Raw genomic sequence first — 23,153 nt, 5'->3', positions numbered from 1 at the left:
ACATTTTTCTAAAGAAGATATACTGATGGCCAACAAGCATGAAAAGATGTTCAGCATCATTAATTATTAGGGAAATGTAAACCGAAACTACATTGAGATATCATTGTGCACCTGTCAAAATGGATATTATTAAAAAGACAAGAAATAAATGTTGGAGAGAATGTGGAGAAAAGAGAACTCTCGTATACTGCTGATGGGAATGTAAACTGGTGTAGCCACTGTGGAAAACAGTGTGGAGATTTCTCAGAAAATTAAGAAAAGGGCTACCATATGATCCAGCTATTCACTTCTGGGTATTTATTCAAAGAATAGGAAAACACTAATTCAAAAAGATATATGCACCCCTATGTTCATTGTAGCATTGTTCACAATAGCCAAGACATGGAAACAACTTAAGTGCCCATTGACAGATGAATGGATAAAGAAGATGTGGCAGGCACACACATACATGCATATGTAAATACATACATACAATGGAATACTACTCAGCCATGAGAAAGATGAAATCCTGCCATCTGCAACAGCATGGATGGATCTCAAGGGCATTATGCTATGAGATAAGTCAGACAGAGAAAGACAAACACTATATGATTTCACTCATATGTGGAAGGTAAAAAACAACCACCACCACCAAACACATAAATACAGAGAATGGATTGGTTGTTACCAGAGGGGATGAGGAGTGGGGAGAGGGTGAAATGGGTAAAGGGGGACATTTGTATGTTGACGGATGGAAACTAGAGTTTTGGTGGTGAACACCATGTAGTGTATACAGAATTTGAATTATAATGATGTACACCTGAAGTCTATATAATGTTATAACCCATTGTTGCCTCAATTAAAGGAAAAAACACTGTATAATGTACTTTAATTACTTAATAGATTAGTGATACATGGATAACATTTAATATGTGATTTTGATATTTTTATATACACATATTATTAAAATTTATATATTACCTGAGAAAATCAAATTCTGAAAGTGTCAAAAAAAAATAAAGCAAAATACTGCTTTGAAAATAATTTTTTCGAGTGTAATTGTTTTTTCTTCTGGCTGCATACAAGGGTAAAGGTGGACTCTGTAACTGCTCTTTCCTCTAAGTGAGTGGTTAAGAAGATGACCTCACAGCTCTGGGCATTGGTTGGGAGGCATTCACTTCTATCTGGATTTTAGAGTTTAGACCTCATCACCATGAATTTTCTTTCCTCAGAGAGGGCAACTTTTCTAGAAGATGTCATCAAACATGAAATTATGATGCACTTGCTGTTGCTTTAGTTACAGCTGACTATTTTCAAATCAGAAATTTCTGGCATACCGTCTTCATAACTTAAATCACAAAATATATCTATTTAATAATGTATGCCTCGGAAATTCACTTTTGTGAGTTCTTTTTCAATTTGTGCCTTTAAAGAGAGAGTAATATGCTCTGCGCTTCCAGTGTAAAAGTTTGTCTACTCTCGCTGAATAAGTAATTTTGAAAGAAGAATTACTGAGAATCTTTTCTTGTAACGAGTTATCATTTTCCTCTTGTAAACTATTTTCCATTTTATGGCGTAAGTACTTATTCAGAGGTTTAAAAAAGTAAATGAAAAGCTCCTGCTAGCGGTTTTAGGGCATTTTATGCCTTAAGATTTTACTGGAAAAGAGGGCAAGTAATGGTGATTTAAAATGCATAAAAAATGCAATCATTCCCAGAAGAAAGGTTTTATTATACTTTGTTGCTGCTAAAACAAATACACACAGGACAAGACTTGGATGATTCAAATCTGGTGGTTTTCTTTAGAATTGAAAGGCATAGGTGACATGGAGTGGCAAATACGGGTGGCAACACTTAGCTTCTTTACTTCCTCTGAAGCAGCAGCCACCCTTAACAAGGTTGTGTAGTCATCACTGTTAGTCATTTGTGATTATTTCACCCCGCCCTTCTAACATTCCCGGTTACTCTCAGACCCAATGACTTCAGACTGGCTGACCTCACTCTGTTATGGTCAGAGCTAGGCAACAGGTGTGAGTGATTCTAACAGTTTTGTATACACCCCTCCTTATAACAACCTTTCATAAAAACTTGCCTAAACATCTACTGCCTCTACTCTCTCTTACGGAAATAATGAACTGAATTAATGAAGCCATTTATTTTTTATTTTGACTTTGTTGAGGTATAATTGACAAATCGTTAAGATATTTAAAGCGTACATCTGGTGATTTGGTACACATATACGTTGAGAAAGGATCCCCCCATCTAGATAATTAATACATTGACATATCCATCACCTCATATATTTATTGTTTTAGGGGGAGGTGAAACACTTAAGTTCTACTCATAGCAAATTTTAATGATACAAATTTCAATTGTACAATACAGTGTTATGAACTAGAGTCACCATGATTTACATTAGATCCTCAGACCTTAATTCATTTATAGCTGAAAGTTTGTACCCTTTTACCAACCTCTCCCTATTTCCTCCAGCCCTTGGCAACCACTTTTCTCTTTTGTGTTTCTATGAGTTTGATTTTTTTTTTTTAAGATTCTACACATAAGTGATACCTTGCGATATTTGTCTTTTTCTGTCTGGCTTATTACACTTAGCATAATGCCTTCAGGGTCCACCCATGTTGTCACAAATGACAGGATTTCCTTCTTTCTCATGGCCGAATAATATTCCATTGTGTGTATATATGTATGTATGTATGTATGCATATATATATATATAGATAGATATATACCACATCTGCTTTATCCATTCATCTGTTTATGGACCCTTAGGTTGTTTCCATATCTTGGCTATTGTGGGTAATGCTGCAATGAACATGGGGCTGACTGCAGATATTTCTTCAATTTCCATCAGTAATATACCCAGTAGTGAGACTGCTGAATTGCATGGTAGTTCTATTTTTAATTTTTATGACACCTCCATACTGTTTCCCATAGTGACTGCACCAATTTACATTCACATCAAGAGTGCACGCGGGTTACCTTTTCTCCACACCCTTGCCAACGCTTGTTATTTCTTGTCTTTTTGATGATAGCCATCTCAACAGATAGGAGGTGATATCTCATTGTGGTTTTGATTCACATTTCCCTGATGATTAGTGATACTGAGAATCTTTTCATTTGCCTGTTGGCCATTTGTATGTCGTCTTTGGGAAAATGTCAGTTCAGGTCCTCCGACCATTTTTTAATTGGATTGTTTGGCGTTTTTTTGCTATTGAGTTGTATGAGTTCTTTATACATTTTGGGTGTTAACTCCTTATCAGGTATATGATTTGCAGGTATTTTCTCCCATTCTTTAAGTTGCCTTTTCATTTTCTTGATGGTTTAAGCTAAGGAATTTAAGTGGTGAAAATTGTTTATTTGTATTTTTGTGTTAAGTGTATTCCAGTGACGAATATTCCAGAGTAATATAATATGGGTAATTTGACATCAATACTGGTCCATCGGGGAAATCTCAACTATTCTGTCTGTGGATAAGCTCAGCCCTACACCTGCCAATTTTTTCATCAGAATTAACTATAGTAAACATGTGTCTGATACTTTTCTAAAATATTCCCAATTTCAAATATTTTGCCTGAGTAAATCTATAAATAATCGAAATAGCCAGGAATTCCATTGCTTCACGGTCTATCGTGCAATCCCCATCCTTCATTTTACATAAAGAAATAATACAAAGTCTTTAGGTGAATGTTTTTTTGGTTGTTTCTTTGTTTTCCCCCCGTAGCTCTAAAACCATGCTGCTCCCTGGCACCTGTAGACCTCAGCTCTCCCTAGGGGTAGCCTGGTAGCCCAGTACTATTGACCATCAAGATAAATGTGTTTCTGCCTTTCTGCATTTCCTTCAACAGTGACTCTGATAATAGTGCTGTCATTCTTTAACAAGTAAAAAATTGTGTCTATGTACATTTTAAAAATGAGAAAAATGGTATAATTTTAATGCATAGAGTTCATATAATTTTCCAGTGACAGTATTTGCTTTGCCAGAGTGGTAAAGGTCTGTGTCTTAAACATAGAGAGCAAGGATTAAGGGTTTTATTCCTGTTGTTTTTAGACCATTTTTATACAAGCTGTTAAAGTCTGCCTAAAACCAAAGTCACCTGTTACTGAAATTCCTGAGGAAAGAATTTATTGCTTTTGTGCCTGGCTATTTCCAGAATTAAGATTTAGCCTTTGCATTAATTGCTTTCCTTACTACTTAGGGCTTTACAAGTAGGTGTACAAAAATGTATCACCGCCATTTCATAATTTATTAACATAATGGTCAATCACTTGAAAATGAAACTGACCACAATATCGTGGCGGGTTCTTGTTGACTGATGTTAGTGCTCATTCATAGTATTGCTGATTCTTTAACCTCCCCTCCTGTCTTTCAGCAATCCAGTCTATCAGAGTATCCTGCAGCTGATGGGTATGCATTCAATAACATTTACCCAAGAGGGTCGCATCTGGATCAAGGGGAAGCCGCCGTTGCTTTTAAGCCAACTCCTAATCGCCATGTAGATAGGTAACATTTCATGGGCACCATTTGGAGAGCTGTGGATGACTGTTTCTGGTTTAGTGTAAATAGAGGTGACAGTGTCTGCATTGTTCACTGCTTCTTTAAGCTTTCCATCTGTTAATTATTTGATAAAGTTACGTTTGTTCCTTTTTAGAACTGGCTTTGATGAACAAAAGATGTCTGGACCTCCAGTGTGTAATTTAGTGCAAATGCTTTTAGATGACTTTCTCTTTTTAAGAATATGCTTCTGACAAAATCTGTAAATCAAGAAGAAAGGAGAATTGTTCTGAAACTCTCTGTTAGTTGGTACCAGATGGTCTCTAAGGATCTTTCCAGCCCTATAACTTTTAAAGGAAATAATTTCCATCTTTCTCTCCCCCAACAAAAACTAAATCCCTTCCTTTAGATAGAAATATTTAAACTAAATATAAGTTAAATATTTAAACAGTCAATGCCTTATTTGCCATTCTTACCATTTCATCTTATTATATTTTATTTTTACTTTCTAGTTTTACATTTCATTTCTTTTCCCATATTTTCACTCTTAAAAAAATTCAGTATAGGCAAAGATGGAGAATTGAGGTAAGGAAAAAATAAATGAAGTGGAATAGGTTCACTTTGTCAGTCTTGTTTTCTAGCCACTGCAAGTGAGGTTTACTTAGAGGCCAACCCCTATACCAAAGAGAAAGAAAAGGAGGTGAAATATTGGTCACAAGGATACAGGAGATGATCATCAGATGAAGTGGAGTAGAGAACTTGTCCTAGGACTTTCCTACCTCAAAGCCTCTCTTAGCACCATGTTGCGTGCACTTTGTTTCTTCTCAGTATACTCTTTCCTTAATAGAATCTAAATAAAGTGAGATTTAAAATTTTTGGTTTTTGTCAGGAATGATGACAGAGGGATTAAGTAACTGATGTGCAAATTATACAGGTATAACTCTTAAGGGCAACAGTAGCATATTAAATTGGGTACAAAGAAAAATCAATGAATAATACGTTTTGAAAATGCCAACATATGAAATGAGTTTTAATTATAGATTCAATTTTTAGTAGATATAGGTGAAAATCAGTTTGGATATTTAAAAATTATTGCATTGAAATTCTTCTTGACTAACTCATTACTCATCCTATTATTTTCTTTTTCCTTTTTTCTGTCTTAGCTGTCAATATTCTGGAAATTATTTCAGATTAGTAATTCTTACCTTTTCTTTTTGTTCCATTGCTCCAGTAAATTGGGATGGTTTTTCACAGCTAAGCAGCTAGAAAACCACTTGAGTACCTTTCTCATGTGTGTTCAGAGTTATAGTACGTATTGATAGTAGAAAACTTTTATCATGTTCTGTTTTAAGACCACATCTAGCACGTTGTGGCCACTCAGTAAGTGTTTGTAGATTTATTTGATTGACTTACTGAATGACTGAACAGGTACGTGATTGTGTACCTAACATTTCAAAGTCACTACCTCTCTGTCCTTCACCTGCAAATCTATTGTAAGGTATAGTATTACCGATGGAAAACCCTCTGCCATTTATTTTGGGTAGCGTATCACAAAGCCTTTTAAAAGTTTACCTCGATCTTTATAGAGTATCAGGGGAGTAGGTATACCTTTGACTTACTGATTTAGTCATATCTCTTTACCCTACCTACTTCCAAAATGGATTCAGGCAGCTCCCTTAAATGATATTCAGTTAAAGTAATATAAATGTTACGAATTAAATAAATAAAATACAAAATTAAAAAATCAAAAGTGAGCGTAAGAGTTAAATATTTGAGGTATAGGTTGACACTGTGATTGAATTTCAAATTTGTCTTTGAACTTCATCATTGTCTGCAAAAAGAGAAACATAATCATTTACTATCATTAGGAAAAGGAAGAAGTATATATCAATTCATTAGGATAAACAATGTTTTTCTTAGTATTAAATCCTCAAAAATATTTATCTCATGGAATTTTACATAGGATATGAGCAATGATGTAAGGAACATTATTTTTAAACATATATTTGTCCCTCATTTGGAGAATACTGTGGTGAATTTCAGAAGGTTTCTTTTAGTAACCTTTGATAAATAAGAAATGTAAATGGAATTTAGGGAAAAAAATTACATGAAGGAGTATTCAAGTATATAGATATTAGAGTTGTCAAAATTTAGCCAGAGAGACTTTTTTTAAAAAATACATTGAATAGTAGGTGGATTGTATATCTCACTTGTCTGTCCTTATGGATTGCCTCTCTCGGCTGGGCTATCCTAATAGGAGCTGGATAGTTGATAGATACCTGGATCATTGATGTTCTATGTTGCTAAGGAAATTTGTCATCATTATTGCAAAAACCATCTGAAAGTTCTGGTCTGATGTGAAGTACACAGAGGTTTGGAATTTGTTTTTATAATTATTACTATTACTAACCTTAACCTCTATTACACATGAGGAAATGCAGTAAATACCATATGAAGTATACAGTCATGCATCACTTAACCATGGGGATACAGTCTGAGAAATGTGTCCTCAGGAGATTTTGTCATTGTGTGAACATCACAGAGTGTACTTAAGCAAACCTAGATGGTATAGCCTACTGCACACCTAGGCTATCCAGTACTGATCTTATGAGATCACCATTGTATATGTGGTCTGTCATCAACCGAAACCTTGTTATGCAACGCGTGACTGTATTCACTTTTCAGTGAAATTACCATGTCATTAGATACACCACCTGTTGAATTCAGACCCCTCAAGTTTATTTTTTGCCCAGCCGTAGTTTGTGCATTTTAATTGTAAGACCTCCAAACTTTCTTTTAGTTCTCATATTCTGTAAGACATAATAAAACTAAACTACTATCTAAATAATTGGTCAAAATGTTTTCTGGTAGGGATTGGCTTGCCTTAATGTTTTACTTCTATTTTCAGCCTCTAGGAAGAGCTAGCAGAAAATAATCTTTTTTCTTTCTTTTTATAGAAATTATGATCCAGTCAAAACACAACCCAAGAAATATGCCAAATCCAAGTATGACTTTGTGGCAAGGAACAACAGTGAGCTCTCAGTTCTGAAGGATGATATTTTAGAGGTAGTAAAATTTTACCTTCTTTATGCTCTTCATAAAGTGGATTTATTGTATTCCTCTCTTGGTATATATCTAACCCTTCCCCAAAGAAACCTTCCTCAGAAATCGGACGTCAAGAAATTATTCTTCAGTATTATTTTATTTTACCAGTGATACACTATGTTATAGATACCTGTATCTCTTGAGGAGAGTTAGCTGCTTTATCCATCTTCTGTTTGTTTGGGGGAGGACGGAGGTTGGATTTCTTTACTTATTTTTCTCTCTTCCTTTTTCTGGGATTTATTCATTTGGGAATCAAGGCTAGTTATCAATTCAGATGTAGATGTACCATAATAATTTAATAGGAAAAAACTTTTCCTTCCTCCTCTCCTGTTACCCTTGCATAGACATACCCAACAGTGAGTGAGCAGGCTGGGAATAATCTACCATGCCTTCTGAATCTCCTTCTTAGGTTGTAACTGAGAGTTCATCTTTTTTTTTTTTTTTGAGGAAGATTAACCTTGAGCTAACATCTGCCGCCAATCCTCCTCTTTTTGCTGAGGAAGACTGGCCCTGAGCTAACATCTGTGCCCATCTTCCTCTACTTCATATGTGGGACGCCTGCCACAGCATGGCTTGACAAGCAGTACACCCAGGATCCAAACTGGCAAACCCCAGGTTGCCAAAGCAGAATGTGCAAACTTAACCGCTGCACCACTGGGCCGGCCCCAAGAGTTCATCTATTTTAATATATAATGTGGGATGGTCACAATAACTTTTGTAAAAAAAAAGTGATTTTCACACTTTTCCTTTCTATTCCAAAGATGGTTGACAATAGACCTTTCCAAGAGAGTCATGTTAGTCACCTATAGTACTTGAGATAATGCAAATAGTTAAACATTTTTGGGAGGTAATATGGAGTTTGGGTAGATTCTTGATAGTGGTCCCACTCCTTTTCTATACTAGTAATTGTAATCTTTAGTGTAATGCCTGAGAATCATTCAACCCACAGTATGTTGATGCTAAGTCAACTTATTAGAAGTGAAAAAGTTTCTTGGTCTAGGAATAAAAATTGAACTTCCTTCAATTTTGGCTTTGGTGCAGAAATGATGCCTTTATTTTCTTGCTTGATGGCAGATCCTTGATGATAGGAAGCAATGGTGGAAAGTTCGAAATGCAAGTGGAGAATCTGGATTTGTGCCAAATAACATTTTGGATATCGTGAGACCTCCAGAATCTGGATTAGGGCGTGCTGATCCACCTTACACACATACCATACAGGTAATTATGATTTCTTAGCAGAATTTACAAATTTTCGAATTCATTACTCTTAAACAGAATTTAAACATCTTTAGTGGGTTAATCATTTTGGGGCTTAATTGGTGGTACAATTTGCACAGTTTTTTCCTAGGGTAATCGGTGGGCAGAGGTGAGAGACATAGGGAAGAATTACACATGTTTTCTGATTTACTTCTTCAGGAAATTGCTCAAAATGTTTACCATTCAATGACTCTTTCTCTGAATGCTATTTTTTTCACCCTACAATATTTCTGACGTTTGGAGAAATAGTATTTCCGCCTCTTTCCTCTTACCCATAGCTCTCCTACCCGATGGCTTCCTCTTGGTAGAGGATGGTACTGAGAGAGTGGCTGGAGTCTCCAGCAGTTCATCTTCACCAGACTTTGCTCTCATTCTCTTCAATGTTCTGCCACAGACTAACCTTGAACTTGCGTTCATCTCACCTTACACTAGCACATGAGTATTTGTTCAGTTGGACTATAATAATTTTTCTTTCTTGAATTCAAGATTAAAATGTGGTTATGATATACGTTAGATGGGCCAGGCTTTCTCTTCTTGATCATTGAATAATTCTTGAGTCCCATGCCATGTTTTCAGGATTTCAGTGACCCTGGTTATCTCATTCACCCTGACACCTGAATTCACTTGTTATTAAAGTCTTGGGATTTTTGGCCTGTGGCAGAATCTCTAGAGTCAGATCTGCCAACAGAGACAAGATGGATGGACTACCCTCTGAACCTGTGTTGGCTTCTTTCTCATGCCTCCAGGAAGAATTCTTTCAATTTTCAGAATCTTGAGCAAAGATCACATCTGACCCCCTAATAATGCCATAAATTCGAGAAGAAGCCAAAGCTGCATAGAGTATGCAGTGAAACAGTTAATTTCCATTCCTAGGCTTAGCAAAATACAGGTTGTCGAAACCCAGAATTGTGTCATGTGCTGCCATGACCGTTCTTAAGTACTTCTGGCTCCTCATGGCATTCGAGCCAGTACAAGTCCTGGACTTATCCAGAGTGACTTTTGGCCTTATTAGAATCCAAGAACCAAGCAAACATTTAAAATAAAGAATTGGTGTACCATTTGTATATCTTGATAACTTAAAGTGATGGCAATGGAAATTTAGTTTGCTGTGCTTATGTTTTGGCTGGCCTGACATCCATATATATTATGTACTTATTTTATGTTCGTCATTTGTTATTAGCTGTTGATGCCAAAGAAGGAGTTTGAGTTATTCAAGGTATGGTCTACTCCATTTACCATGGATTTTTGAAGTGAATTTTCTAACTTAGTTTTAATACCTTTTTCTTTCCTAAGTTCTTCCTTTTCTGATTTTGAGATGTGGTTTCTCAACATCCTATAGGCTTCTGTCTGGTTTGTAAATGCCAGTTCTTCATGTTCTTTCTGTTAGAGTGCCTTAAACAGTGTTTAGAGTGTATGCTTGAAATGTATGCCTAAAGTAGTGATAGAGTGAGTATATACCTTTTGAGCTGTAAGGACTGTTTTTAATACTTAACTCATGATAAACTATAAGAAACACTATTTACCAGGGATATCCTTAGTTGCTGTTTGTGAACAGAAGCCAAGAGTTTATATTTTAGGTGTTAAAAACAATTATTCAAGTTTGTTTTTCTTTGTGTGCATGGTTGCTAGAAATGGGCAAACTCCAGTAAAATAAGATACCTAAAACTGGCAAATAATGTAAATTCTAAATATTTTCCCCCACCTGCGATTTCCTAAGGAGTTTAACCTCTCTTACCTTTTCCTGTTTACTGTTCAGTCTTGCCTTTTTCTTCAATCCTGATTCCTTGCTTGAGCCATAAGTTGGCTTTTCTGTTTAAATGTTGCTTCTGTCTAAAATTGAACCAAAACTGTTAATACCTACCATAGGTAGAGAGAGTACTTGTTTGAGAACATAAAATCTATTCCTCCTTTCGTGAACAGAGCCTCATCTTATATTTTTGTCACCTTTGGCACAACCAAGAACTTTTTTAAGTGCTCACAAGTTTCAGGAGTTTGTTTTGCCCTTTTATGTAAATAGAAACTTGTGAGGATTTCCTGCTTGGGCTATTTCCCTTTAAACTTTTCAACACTATCTCACTGTCTTCTGAAAATTTCTGGCTGCAACGCTGAATGCAGTGATGTATGCAGAAATGTGTATAGAAGCTCTTGTGTGTGTGTGTGTGTGTGTGTTTAGGTGGAGGGAAGCACTTTTACAAGGCATTAAAAACAATCTATTTTTTAACACCTCCTGAAAGTTTTGGGCTGAGGCCAACCAAACCACTAGACTTTGTCAGATTTTAATAAGCAAGCTTGACAATCTTCTATCTGGCATACATACTGCTCTAAAAGGATTCCTGTTCTCAAAGCATTTATAACACACACACAAAATGACTAGATAGAGTAGGAAGGAAAAGAAAAAAGTTCCTCATAAATATGTGCCCATCATTTTGTATCTCTACGACATTACCAGATACATTCATCTAAAATGTCTAAAGATATTTCCTGCAGCCTATTTCAGAATGACGAAAAAGCTACCACCATGTTTATATAAATTCTAGAGATCCTAACATCCTAACTTATAGACTGCCACTGGATTACAAACATAGCAAAAGCAATTCTGTGTCTTATTCATCTTTTCATTCATTCACCCCAAAAATATTTATTGAGTGCCGGTGTCTCGCACTTGATAAAAAGAAAGACAGAAAGCATAGCACTGATCAGATCCTGCATAAAGCATGCTGTCTGGAATCAAATCTCCAGGCCACCTGCCATGGCTTTACTCCTCCCTTTGTGCTTGTGTATTAGGAGCAGCCACCATCTCTCTTCAGAAATGGCCAACAGCAAACTTTTTCCCATGGCTCTTCCATCCGATGGTATAAAAGTATTTGAAGAAACTTAAAGAAACTTCTTACAAAAACATTTTAGATCCCTGTACTATACTGCAGAAAGATGCTCATGCTGTGTGACAGGCATTGTTTAAGGACTTATCAAAGACTGATTCATTTAATTCCCAGAACAACCTTATGCGCTAGCACATTTTATATATGACTAGACTAAGGTACAGAGAAGTAACTTGCCCACAGTTACACAGCTATGAGAAGTCAGGATTGGGACCCAGGAATCAGAGTCCATGCTCTGATGTACTCAACTGTTATAAGGAATAGTGCTTAGAAAAGGTTGTCATCTCATTTTGTATAGACATGGTTTTTCACTATATGAATGCTTAAAGTGAGATCTTCTCAGAATAGCTTTACCATGCATTGTACTGTGATAAAAGTTGATCTGATTAGACACCATTTTTGAAATTGGATTTTTGCCTTATGCATCCATTCCTTGGATTTCATGAATTCTTTCTCTTTTTTTTTATCATATAGGAAAATAATCCAAATTATATAATTCACTTACAAAGTAGACATTTTTTGAATGGTGGGAGTAAAGGAATTAGATGTGAACTATTTCCATGTAGCATCTGCAAGCCACCAAATGTTTTAAAAATGCACATAATTATGACTTGTTTTCATACCCTCTGTTTCCTATACGGAAGAAGTATATATCTGAATAATGGCAGACCCTGGGTGAAGGGCGCAAGAGCAGCCCTTGCCTGTTGTTCACACTTTGGGTTAGAGATTCTCTTCTGATGGCAGGGATGCTAGTCCCTGGCACCAGTAGTGAGGGGTAGGTGTTGAATTGCCACCCGACGTCCCTGAGAGTCCAGGCTATTTAATATCCTCACATTTGAAGTGATTTTTAACAACTCTGTAAAAACAGCCATTCCCACCTAATGTGTTTCCCCCGTGGCTTCAGCAAAGATTTAAAAATAAAAGGGAGGGAGGTAATAGAGAATATGTGAAAGATATGGAACATACAAAAATGTTGGATGAAACCACAGGGAAAAGGAAGTAAATGCTTATGAGAGGTTATGGAGAAATGAAGATAAATAACATATCTTTTGATAAAAATTTTGTTGTAGCACGTTTGAGGGCTTTATAGTATTTTAGCTGGGCAAGAAACGCACATCAGGGTGCTTTCTCCCCATCTGGCATCTACTTGCCACATGAAGTTTCCTGATATTTCTTTTGACTTGATTTCCAGACGTCCAGCACTGTGGCTGTTCATCTACGAGAATTACCCTTTGGCCCACATAAAGTCTCATGTTATATGCCAAGGACAGAAGCCAGACCCTCCCCTGCTATTATGTCTAGTGCACTCAAAGGCTTGACTGAAGAAGTCTTTCATTTATGATTAATTATTAAGTCTGTGTGCTTATTATTATTATAGATATTCTTCCTCTACCAAGATGCAAATAATTATGAATGTCTGGTCATTCTGGTCCTTTAAATTCAACAGAGAGTTTCCCATCTTTTCTATTTCCTAGCAAGAGGTATTATGACATTGTGGGAAAAAAAACTGAATCTAGGTATTGGTAGACGAGGATTCTAGTCCTGGTTCTGCCACGAACTAGCTGTGTGACCTTAAAGAAAGCATTTTAGTTTTCTGTACTTGAGTTTACTCAGCTTTGAAATGGAAGGGGACACATTTCGTGATCTCCACAATCCAGTCTGGGTATAAAATTTTGTTATTTTCTATATGCATGTTTAAATAGCCCTAAATTAAAAGTAGAACTATTTTCTACAGGTGACTCCTGAGCCACTAGCACTACTAATTTCAGCCCATGTTAGGAATACTCAGTTTTTCAAGCTCAGTCCAGACATTCAGAGACAACTGGACAGAGAGCAATCGTTTTCCTAAAGATGCCTTCATGTTCATTCCAGCAGACCAACTTCCTGATGATATCCAGTTCTTTAAAATTTACGACATTTTTTGATTTTAGTTTTTTAAGATTAATCTCAGAACTCTATTCATCTATTAATTAGAGGCATGGTTTTTAGATAAGGATGGTTACTTTTTATTCTGCCCCATGTGTTTACATTTTCCCAAATATTTCTTGCAATAATTTGAACAATACCCACTCTCTCTTTATATATATATATACATATATGTGTATATAAACTACTGTCCCACATGCACATGTGCAGAATGATAAAATTTAAAAATTTTTAAAATTTGAAATAATTTTTAAAATTATAAAATTTTCTGTATTTGTTTAGACTGCTTATTAGTTTATCTCACTAAAACACACCATAATATATATTTCCTTTTGTAAGAAGAAGAATTTGTCTTACATTTAATGAGCTCTAGTTGTGTTCTTTTTAAGCTATAAGAATGAGATGAGCCTATATCTTAATATTTTAAAAACACAATAATATACATATAGTTACTGAAATAGTCTACACTGTTTATACTGTACTGTGAGTCTATATAATTAGTTTTCCATGGCTAGATAGGAGTGATGGAAATTAATTATGTATTTACAAGCTTACAAGCTCCTTCACCGGTTGATTTGTGGGCAGGTAATTTTACTGTCAAAAACTAATTTGCTCATGTTTTTCTGATATTTGATGTGAAGCATAATTGATATTATTTTAGTTCCATCTTCTCTATTAATTTTCTCATTTGATGTGATTTGCTCCATTTTCTAATAGCAATTACTTGGCGAGCTGTCAGAGGTAACCCATATTTGTTCCCTCATGGCACTGCTTTTTAATATAATCTTTTGGATTCAATCTCTGGACTGAACGCCCTCCAAATGTTCCAGCTGTGCCTAGTTTTCATTTGCAGAATTACAAAGAGACTAAATTTAGAGGAAAAACATGTAGGTTAAATTTTTAAGAACAGTGCAATTTTAATGGCTTTGTTGGGCTTGCTTGCATAATTTCCCCGCTGAAGCAGTATCTTACAAATCAGGAACTTAATCTCTAAATAACTTTCTTTAATCCTTGAGAATTTCTACTCAGCTTTAATGGCTAAAGAAAAGTGACTCATTCCAACTTAATTATCAATAGGAAAGAACATTTTCCATGGGGTCTAGTAATTCTGACTTCTTTCACAGAAAGAGAAAAAGCCAAAAAGAGAAAGAACTTTAAATATATTTGTGGGAGATAAAAGGCAAGGGTTAGGAAGTGACAGTTAGGGTACAAAAGTAGGTCCACAGCAAGGTGACCAGTCATTCCAGTTTGCTCACAACTGAGGGGTTTGGAGGGATTTTCAGTGCTGGAACTGGGAAGTCCTGGGAACCAGGGAGAGTTAGTCAAGATGTCATTATTGGATTTGGAGCTTCAGCACCCTTCGTTTGGAAGAAGAAAGTTCAGGAGTTAGTTCTGCCCTCCAAGACTTTCCATAAGTTGAGGGTGCATTGGAATCATCAATTCTCTACCTTCAACCAAACGTAGCCAAGGGACAGAAATAACGAAGGGAAGAGCTGTAATTGGGTGGTAGGTAAAGAAGAGTGAGGCAGATAGGGAGGGACATAGAAAAGTGTCAAGAGTCAATGCAGATTCTGTTTCCTCCACACCAAGAATGACATCAGTTTCCACGGAAAAGCTGCCTGGATTGCTGTTTCAGACAGGTTGTAATGATTTGAGGAAGGCACTTTCCCCTCTTTCCATTCCAGGGGTGGGAAGCATGAGGCAGCAAGAGAGATCAAGAAAAGGGGACAATATGCAAGTAGATAAAATGTATGACATAATTCATGAAAAATTTTCATATGGTTTCTCTTTACTTTAATCAAGTATATATCTAAGCCTATTATTCTGTTAGGTTATCCTGATAAAGCTGCATTATAGAGCAATGACAGATGAATGAAACGAGGCACAGAAGATTTGGTGCGCCTGTCTTCAGTCTCTAATGTAACAATAACACAACCATACTCAGTTTTTCACATTATTATTTGATGGATAGCAGAACACTAGCTGTTCGTGTTTTTATGAAAGCAGAAAATGTGAGTCATCATGAAATGCAGAGCTGATAGTATTTTTTGTTTGCTTGTTTAAGCTTTAAAAACAGTAAACTGTGACACTTTTGAAATCCTGCTGTGAGAATTCACTAGCCCTTCATGAAATTATGTGCAAAGGACATTCTTTTCAAGGGAACATTGCATATACTTTAATCAGATGGCTTTGGTGTGTGCTAAGTGTTACATTTGGTGATGTTTGCTGTATTTTGATTGCTTTAAATATTTTATTGGCCCAAATATAGGAACATTGTTTTGTGGGGAATAATAATAATGATATTAAATGCTAATATATTATTGAATATATCAGAAATGTTTCTAGGCCCTGGATGCTCAAGGGGCAGCTATCTCTCTTTCTCTCCCGTCTAACTCCGTGGCTCACCCTATGAATCTTAACCCCTTGTTCCTTCCCTTCCTCTCTGCCTCTCTCCTCCCTTTCATCCCGTTCCTTCCCATATCTGGCAGCCTTATAAAAACTTCTTTCAGTTCCTCTTCCATCCTTGCTTTCTGCCCTTCCCACCTTGTCCACCCCACTGGCTGGTGAGTGGTAGCTTTTAAAGAGACAGAAAACATCTAGGGCTCTTTCCCCACACTAGTTTCCACAGGTGTTACTCATTTGCTGTGAAGGCCACTATGATGATGGTTGGTGTGCTGTTTTCTGAGTAGTGATTTAATTAAAAAGTGGTATGTCTGTGTGGTGTGTACTTTCATGTTTTTGGTCTCTGTGGAAATTGGGGAGGCCTCTTTTAAAATCAATAGTACCTTATATTTGGGCCAATTTAGAAATGAAAAGTAAGTACTGTTCGAACCAAAAGACCAGATTACCAAAAGGCGTACTTTTTGCATTTTATCTGCTAATCCTGAATTGTAGAATAATTAAAATCATGCCAGTGCAGTATCTAAACTTTGCCTAAATTATAAGTCATTGCTCTGTATCTTTGATTCTACCAAAAAAAAAAAAGAAAAAGTGCCTTTTGAGAATTTGGAACTTGTTACAATGCAGATATCTAGTAGTTAAAATTATTTTGTTTACAGTTTTAACTATTTGTAGTTTAATACAGAATATGCACAAATACTATTTTGTAATAGCCTAACAATCATGATTAAAAATTACCCAGGGCTGGCCCTGTGGTGTAATGGCTAAGTTCAGTAAGCTCTGCTTTGGCAACCGGGGTCACAGGTTCAGATCCCAGGTGCAGACCTACACCACTCATCAGCCATACTGTAATGGTGTCCCATATACAAAATGGAGGAAGATTGGCACAGATGTTAGCTCAGGGCTGATTTTCCTCAAGTGAAAAAAGAGGAAGATTGGCAACGGATGTTTGCTTAGGGTGAATCTTTCTCAAGAAAAAAAGTTACTGAAAGCTATTGTGTATTCTATCACAGTCAAGTCCCCACATGGACTTTTTTCTAACATATGCTTTTGAGTTTAGTCATAAACATTTAAAGACCATACCATTACTGTCACTGCTGTCCACCCCAACATTCCCATTTTAACAGGGAAGATTTCTAATTTTAAGAAATTAGCATTAAGATGATGGCAGAAAGGGTTATAAATTGAAAAAGTTAACATTTTTGAATTACTTGTTTATTTTAAAGCATAGTTCTTTTATCTAGTGAAATGTTGCCCCTCTTCTTGACAAATTACTTGGAAACAGCATAATTAAAAATACGTTTGAATATAGCATACATTTAAAATAAGTAAGTAATGCTTTGTGTTATTGATACTTAGACTTCCAATGCAATTAGAAGTTATTATTAGTGAAAATTATAAAATAATCATAAATCTTTTGACCTATCCTGGTCTTGTGTGATTCCAAGTTCAAATCTAGTTTTTTTTTACATTTATTACTGTTATTCATCCTACTATTTGCTATTGGTGTATCCTTTTGACTCCTTAATTTACATTTTGATTTTGAACAAATATGTAGAATATTTAAAAGATGATTTTTAATGATCGTTATATCATATAGGATTGGAGAGGTGTTTGTATATACGCACATAAATTTGCTGTGGATTTGCAAGTAAGTTTACAAATAAACCACCAACAAGGTCCTGTCAAAGTATAATTTGTTTTTTCCTAGCCTAGGTTTATATTTTTACAGTTTCAAATTAATCATTTGTCTTTTTATAGAAACAAAGGATGGAGTATGGTCCAAGACCAACTGATACTCCCTCCGCCCCATCACCTCCTCCAACACCAGCTCCTGTTCCTGTTCCCCTTCCACCTTCCACTCCAGCACCAGTTCCTGTGTCAAAGGTCCCAGCAAATGTAACCCGTCAGAACAGCAACTCCAGTGACAGTGGTACCAGTATTGTGCGAGATAGCCAGAGACACAAACAACTTCCGGTGGACCGTAAGTTTCCCAGGGAGGCAAAAAATATACAGTTTTTTCTGCAAGTTAAAAGCACTGCTAAGTAAAATGTTGTTTATTATTGATTCTACTGATAATAAATATTCTTTATACTTGCATCATACTTCATGGATTGCAAAGATTTTTCACCTAGTTTCTCATCCTCCAAGTAATCCTGAGAAATAGGAAATTCTCTCTGCTCTCTAATGTGTGTATTTCTACACATATTCCAGCATATTGTGGTGATCGAGTGTAGACCCTGGAACCAGACATACTTGAGTTTGTATGTATAGGGAAACATCACTTACTGGCCATGTGACCTTCAACAATTTAATAATTCTCTCTATACCTCAATATCTGAAAAGTGGGGGAAAATAATAGTGTCTACTTCATGGGATTAGATCAGTCATTCTCAGCCAGGGGTGATCTTACCCTCAGTCCCAGGGACATTTGGTATTGTCTGGAGACATATTTTGATCACAATTGGGTGGATGCTACTGGCATCTAATAGGTAAAAGCTAGAGGTGTTTAGCAATGTCCTACAATGAACAGGATAGCGCCCCGCTAACAACAGAACTATCCGGTCCAAAATGTCAGTGGTGCTAAGGTTGCAAAACCCTGGTTGATTTTGACTAATAGGACACAGTACAAGCAGTCAATAAATACTTGCTGCTGTCATCATCAGTATCATCATCATAGTTTTCCTGGTGCTCTTCCTCATATTTGCTATTCTCCTATACATAAACACAATCACACTAGCTTAGTATAATCAACCTGCCAATAGCAGTTTCAAATTTGCCCTCCAAATTCAGATTTCATGTAATTTTAGACTTCGTATTTTCATAAACTTAAATTTGATTTTTCATATGAATGGTTTTATGAAAACCAGATTTAAAGAAGCTAAAAGAAAATATGTGATGGCCAACTTTGGATTATCCTTCTTAGTACTAGGGAAGAGCAGTGTAGATAATTTGAAAACTAAAAGTAATTCTAAGATAACTTTTATTTTGTTTTACCTAATATGGCTAGTCTGTTTATTCATCAAATTATGTTATTTTTAAGTATTATAAAATTACTTTGCTGTACTTATACTTGGTATCTAAAAATTCTTGGAAAACTAGAGCCAGGAAGATAGTTCCTCAATATGATAAAAGTATATAAAGGGTGTGTATGTGTGTGTGTGTGTGTGTGTGTCTGTCTGTCTGTATGTAAAGGATATCTTTCATTCTCTCAATATGACCTCTCCTAGGGCCCAATTCTGAATTCTTATATCCATATAAACATACTTTTTTACGTTTAGATGATTTTTAGATGATCAGCATGTTTCCATTTTCTTTCAATACTATCTGTATTGTTGGAAAAGGAATGACTCCTAAATTTGTCTTCTTATCAGATCTCATCTCTGATATCCAGATACATGTATTGAACTATTAACTTTATAGGTGAGACTGGGTGCTTGAGATTCAAGTTCAAAACCAAATTTTTGAATCTTTCACTCCCATTTTCACCTTACTGTTTTTATCATTTCAGTAAATCATACTCACATCTTTTCTGTTGTGGTCAGTCTTGATAAATGAAAATATTTAAAAAAAGAAGACACAGAAACTATTGCTATTTAAATGTCCTAGAAATTCTGGTTAAATGCATAAGTGCAAGTCTACTTTTATACATTACTTACTGTCCTGAAGTGTGGCCAATTTAAATCACCTTCTTATCCAGATCTTGACCTTACCAAAAAAACCAGTGGAAAAATGAAGTTTGCGAAAAATTAACAACTCTTTCTGTGTAGCAAAAACAGTTGTATGTGTGTGTTTAATAATGCGTGCGTGTGTTTAAATATAGTATGCTACTAAATTTTTAAAAATTTTTGTGTATATTTTTAAAAGATACTTTTATTTTTTTCAAAGACACTAAAGACTTAGTTTTGAGAAGAGAAAGTTCTATAAATGTTTTTATTGATTTCCCTAAGGAAAATTTTCCCCCTAGAAATGACTGTTCTTTCTTCATTCTTGCCACAAGTTTATAACATGTCCCTCCTTCAATACGTCAGCACAGTAATCTTTGACACTGTGGCACTCTTTTTCCAGGCCTAGGATCAGAGTTCATAGGCATCCAGCCCCCATTCGGAACATATCTGTGGGTTGGAACAGCTTGTTCTTTGTCCTAGGCTAAGGAACTAAGAATAACCTAATGGGAAAGAGGCATAGTTAGAATATTTTAAAGACACAGAACTCTCCTGATAATTGTGACTCATCATTTTCGAGTCTGTTTTTCATAAGTAAAATGGTGACATTAGTGTATAAAACATAAACATCTCTCCCCAAATTAACACATGTACTTGTTTCCTTAAAATAATAAAATTTTGCATTTACTTAAAGTTCCTTTTAAAGATATTTCAGAAATATACTTTGATGTTAAATAAATATATTTCTTTTTATAAAACAAGTATTTTCTTTCTTAAATTAATTTTTTATGGAGGTAACATTGGTTTATGACAAATATTTTCTTGATAGCTTTTTCTTGAGCACTTTTTTGGAGAACTTTTTTTCTGAATGAATGTTGGGGCTTCTCAACAGTCTTTTAGAACCAAAATAGACGTGTTTCTTTATTGATAGCCAGATTTCTTTTAAAATATACCTATTATGCTACCTACATTCTCTGCTTACTGCCTAGACTTATGATAAAAATAAAATGGAAAGCACTGTAAAGTGAATACTGACTCATAAAAATGTTACCAGAGAGCCCTGAACAAGGGAAAAAAGTTGATATGCCTGTTTTTAAATTGTAGCAAGTAGCAAGAGCCAGACAGACTCCTTTTGCTGCGTGTAACTGTGCGTGGTCTATTCAGACTGGCTGCTTGGAGCCATGTGTCATATAAGCTATTCAAACTGACTTGTCGCAGAATTCGGAAAGCTTCTCCTCTTGTCACTTTTGAAGATACCAATGCTTTAGTTGTTTTGCATTTCTTCCATTTCCTTTGAAATGTTAGTCCCTTTATCTGAGTTGAATCTTTTGTAATCTGAAGTGCCATTTTAGAAAGAGGTGTAAAGTTAGTCTGGTTTGTTGTTGCGGCTAGAACATTGCAAATGGAAACCAAAAGCCAGGAGCACATTAGAAGAGGTTTTTGTATTCTCTGGAAGAAGATTATGCTGGACTAGAGACGATCATGCAGTGGCTGAGTCAGTAGATGAGAAGATAAATCTTTTAGTGTGGTGATACTTTTTCTTTTGTATTCCTTTGAGATGTACTCATATGCTATATGGCAGTCTGACATAGTGATTTAAAAGAGTTAACTAATGAAATGCATATAGTGTATTACTTAAATTTCATAATCAATAATATTCCCTCTCACTCTCTCTAGCCCCCTCATTCTTTCTCCCTCCCACTCTCCCACCCCTCATCCCTCCCTTACTTTTTCCTATTTCTCTTTCTTTTGACTTCTTCAAAAGGTCTCCTGAACACTGAGGCATTAGAAAAAATTATACTGAATTAACACTATCTGATTATTTCACACTTTCACTTATTTCCCAGAAGTACCAAAGGCTTTCAAAAACACTCTTCCTGAAAAAGAAAGATCATGGAACAATGGTCATAAAAAGCTCCATTAGTGACCAGATCATCGCCACTGGTCAAGTTAATTAGTAATTCGATTACTATATAGTTCTTTTTACTTAATCCTTGAAGGTGATACACAAATAATGTGTCTGTGTATGTGTGTGTACGTATATATATATTTTAAATATACAAACACATTATTCCCTTTCACATACATTCATTTCTTTCCCATTTTTCTCATAAAGGTATGTGCATCTTTCCCATAAGCATAAAATGGATAGGGGAGAAAGGATACTGGACAAGTTAATCAAAGGTAGTTTTAATGACTTTAGTCATAAAACAGCTGTGAGCTCAAAGTGAGAAAACGTAGTTCTAGCTAAATTCTACTATTAATTAACAAGGTGATTTTGACAGATCATGTCTCCTCTTTTGGCCTCCATTTTCTTACCTAGTTATTTTAGGGATTGGTACATGGTGCTTTCAAAGTCTGTCTTAGTGAAAAACTCAGAATGCCTCATTCATTCATTTATTCAATGAATAGTAATTGAATCCCTAGACTGTTTCAGGTGTTTAAGGTAAAGCAAACAAAGCAGGTAGAAATCCCTTTTCTCCTCAGGCATATACTTGAATGAAAGCAGATAAATAAAAATTAAGTTGGTAAAGAATATTAGAAGGAAGTAGGTAGTTTGGAGAATAATAAAGCCATGTTGTGGAGGGGAGGATAGTAATTTTAAATAGGGGAAATCTAAAGGAGAAGAAGAGTGAATGATGTGGATATGTGGATATGTGGAGGGAGACATTCCAGGCAAAGGCTCTTAAATTTGAAGAGCACCAAGGAAGCCATTGTGAACTAGACTAGAGGGATCCGGGAAAGCAGTGGAGTTGCTTAGAGAGGTGGAGGTCATCTAAGGCCTTTTACTGGGAGGAACTTGGATCCTGTGGGAAGGTTTTGAGCAGAAGAGTTGCACTCTCTGACTTACCTTTGAAAAGGATCTCTTGAGCTGTTGTATTGAGAAAAGAATGAAGAGCAGGGCAGAGGAATGGAGAGTAGAAGCAGGGAGACCTGTGAATAGGCTGGTGGCTCAGACCAAGCTGCTAACAGAAAAATGGAATGAAGTGGTTGGAGTTTTGGTATGTTTTGATGACAAGACTAACAGGATTTGCTGATGAATTGGATGTAATCTAGGACAAAGGGGAATCAAGCATAGCTCCATGGTGTTTTGCCAGGGGAACTGGAAAAACAGGATTACCACTAAGTTGGGAAATCTAGCATAGAAGCAAGCTTCAGGAAGAAGATAAGCAGTTCAGATTGAGAAATATTCTATTCGAGATACCTAATAGACCTCCAAATGAATATATCAAGTAGACAGTTGCATATATAGGTCTAGAGTTCTGAGGAGCAGTCTGGACTGGAGAAATAATGTTGGTAGTCATCAGTTTTTCAATGGCATTTAAAGCCTGAGACCAATGATCATTGATGGAGTGAGTGCAGGCAGAGAAGAGATCCAAGGAATATGCCTGGAGCACTATGAGAAGATTCAGAAAAGGTTACTGAGAAGGAG

At 35.9% G+C, this 23,153-nt stretch overlaps 1 protein-coding gene across 19 annotated transcripts in view; it reads left to right on the top strand.

The window, feature by feature from the left end:
* Positions 1-23,153, top strand: part of EPS8 (EGFR pathway substrate 8, signaling adaptor) — a 171,334-nt gene that overhangs the window by 142,298 nt on the left and 5,883 nt on the right. For all 19 annotated transcript variants that reach the window (XM_044775173.2, XM_070495099.1, XM_044775176.2 and 16 more), the window contains 4 exons: positions 4,367-4,497; positions 7,446-7,554; positions 8,668-8,811; positions 17,817-18,039. In XM_044775173.2, coding sequence (XP_044631108.1) covers positions 4,367-4,497; positions 7,446-7,554; positions 8,668-8,811; positions 17,817-18,039 — 607 coding nt within the window. The remainder of the gene's footprint in view (positions 1-4,366; positions 4,498-7,445; positions 7,555-8,667; positions 8,812-17,816; positions 18,040-23,153) is intronic.

The sequence above is a fragment of the Equus asinus genome, chromosome 22, assembly GCF_041296235.1.
Source record: "Equus asinus isolate D_3611 breed Donkey chromosome 22, EquAss-T2T_v2, whole genome shotgun sequence".
NCBI classification, from domain to species: Eukaryota; Metazoa; Chordata; class Mammalia; order Perissodactyla; family Equidae; genus Equus; species Equus asinus.
Note: the sequence above shows the minus strand (reverse complement) of the source record. Positions and strands in the feature narration are given on the sequence as shown.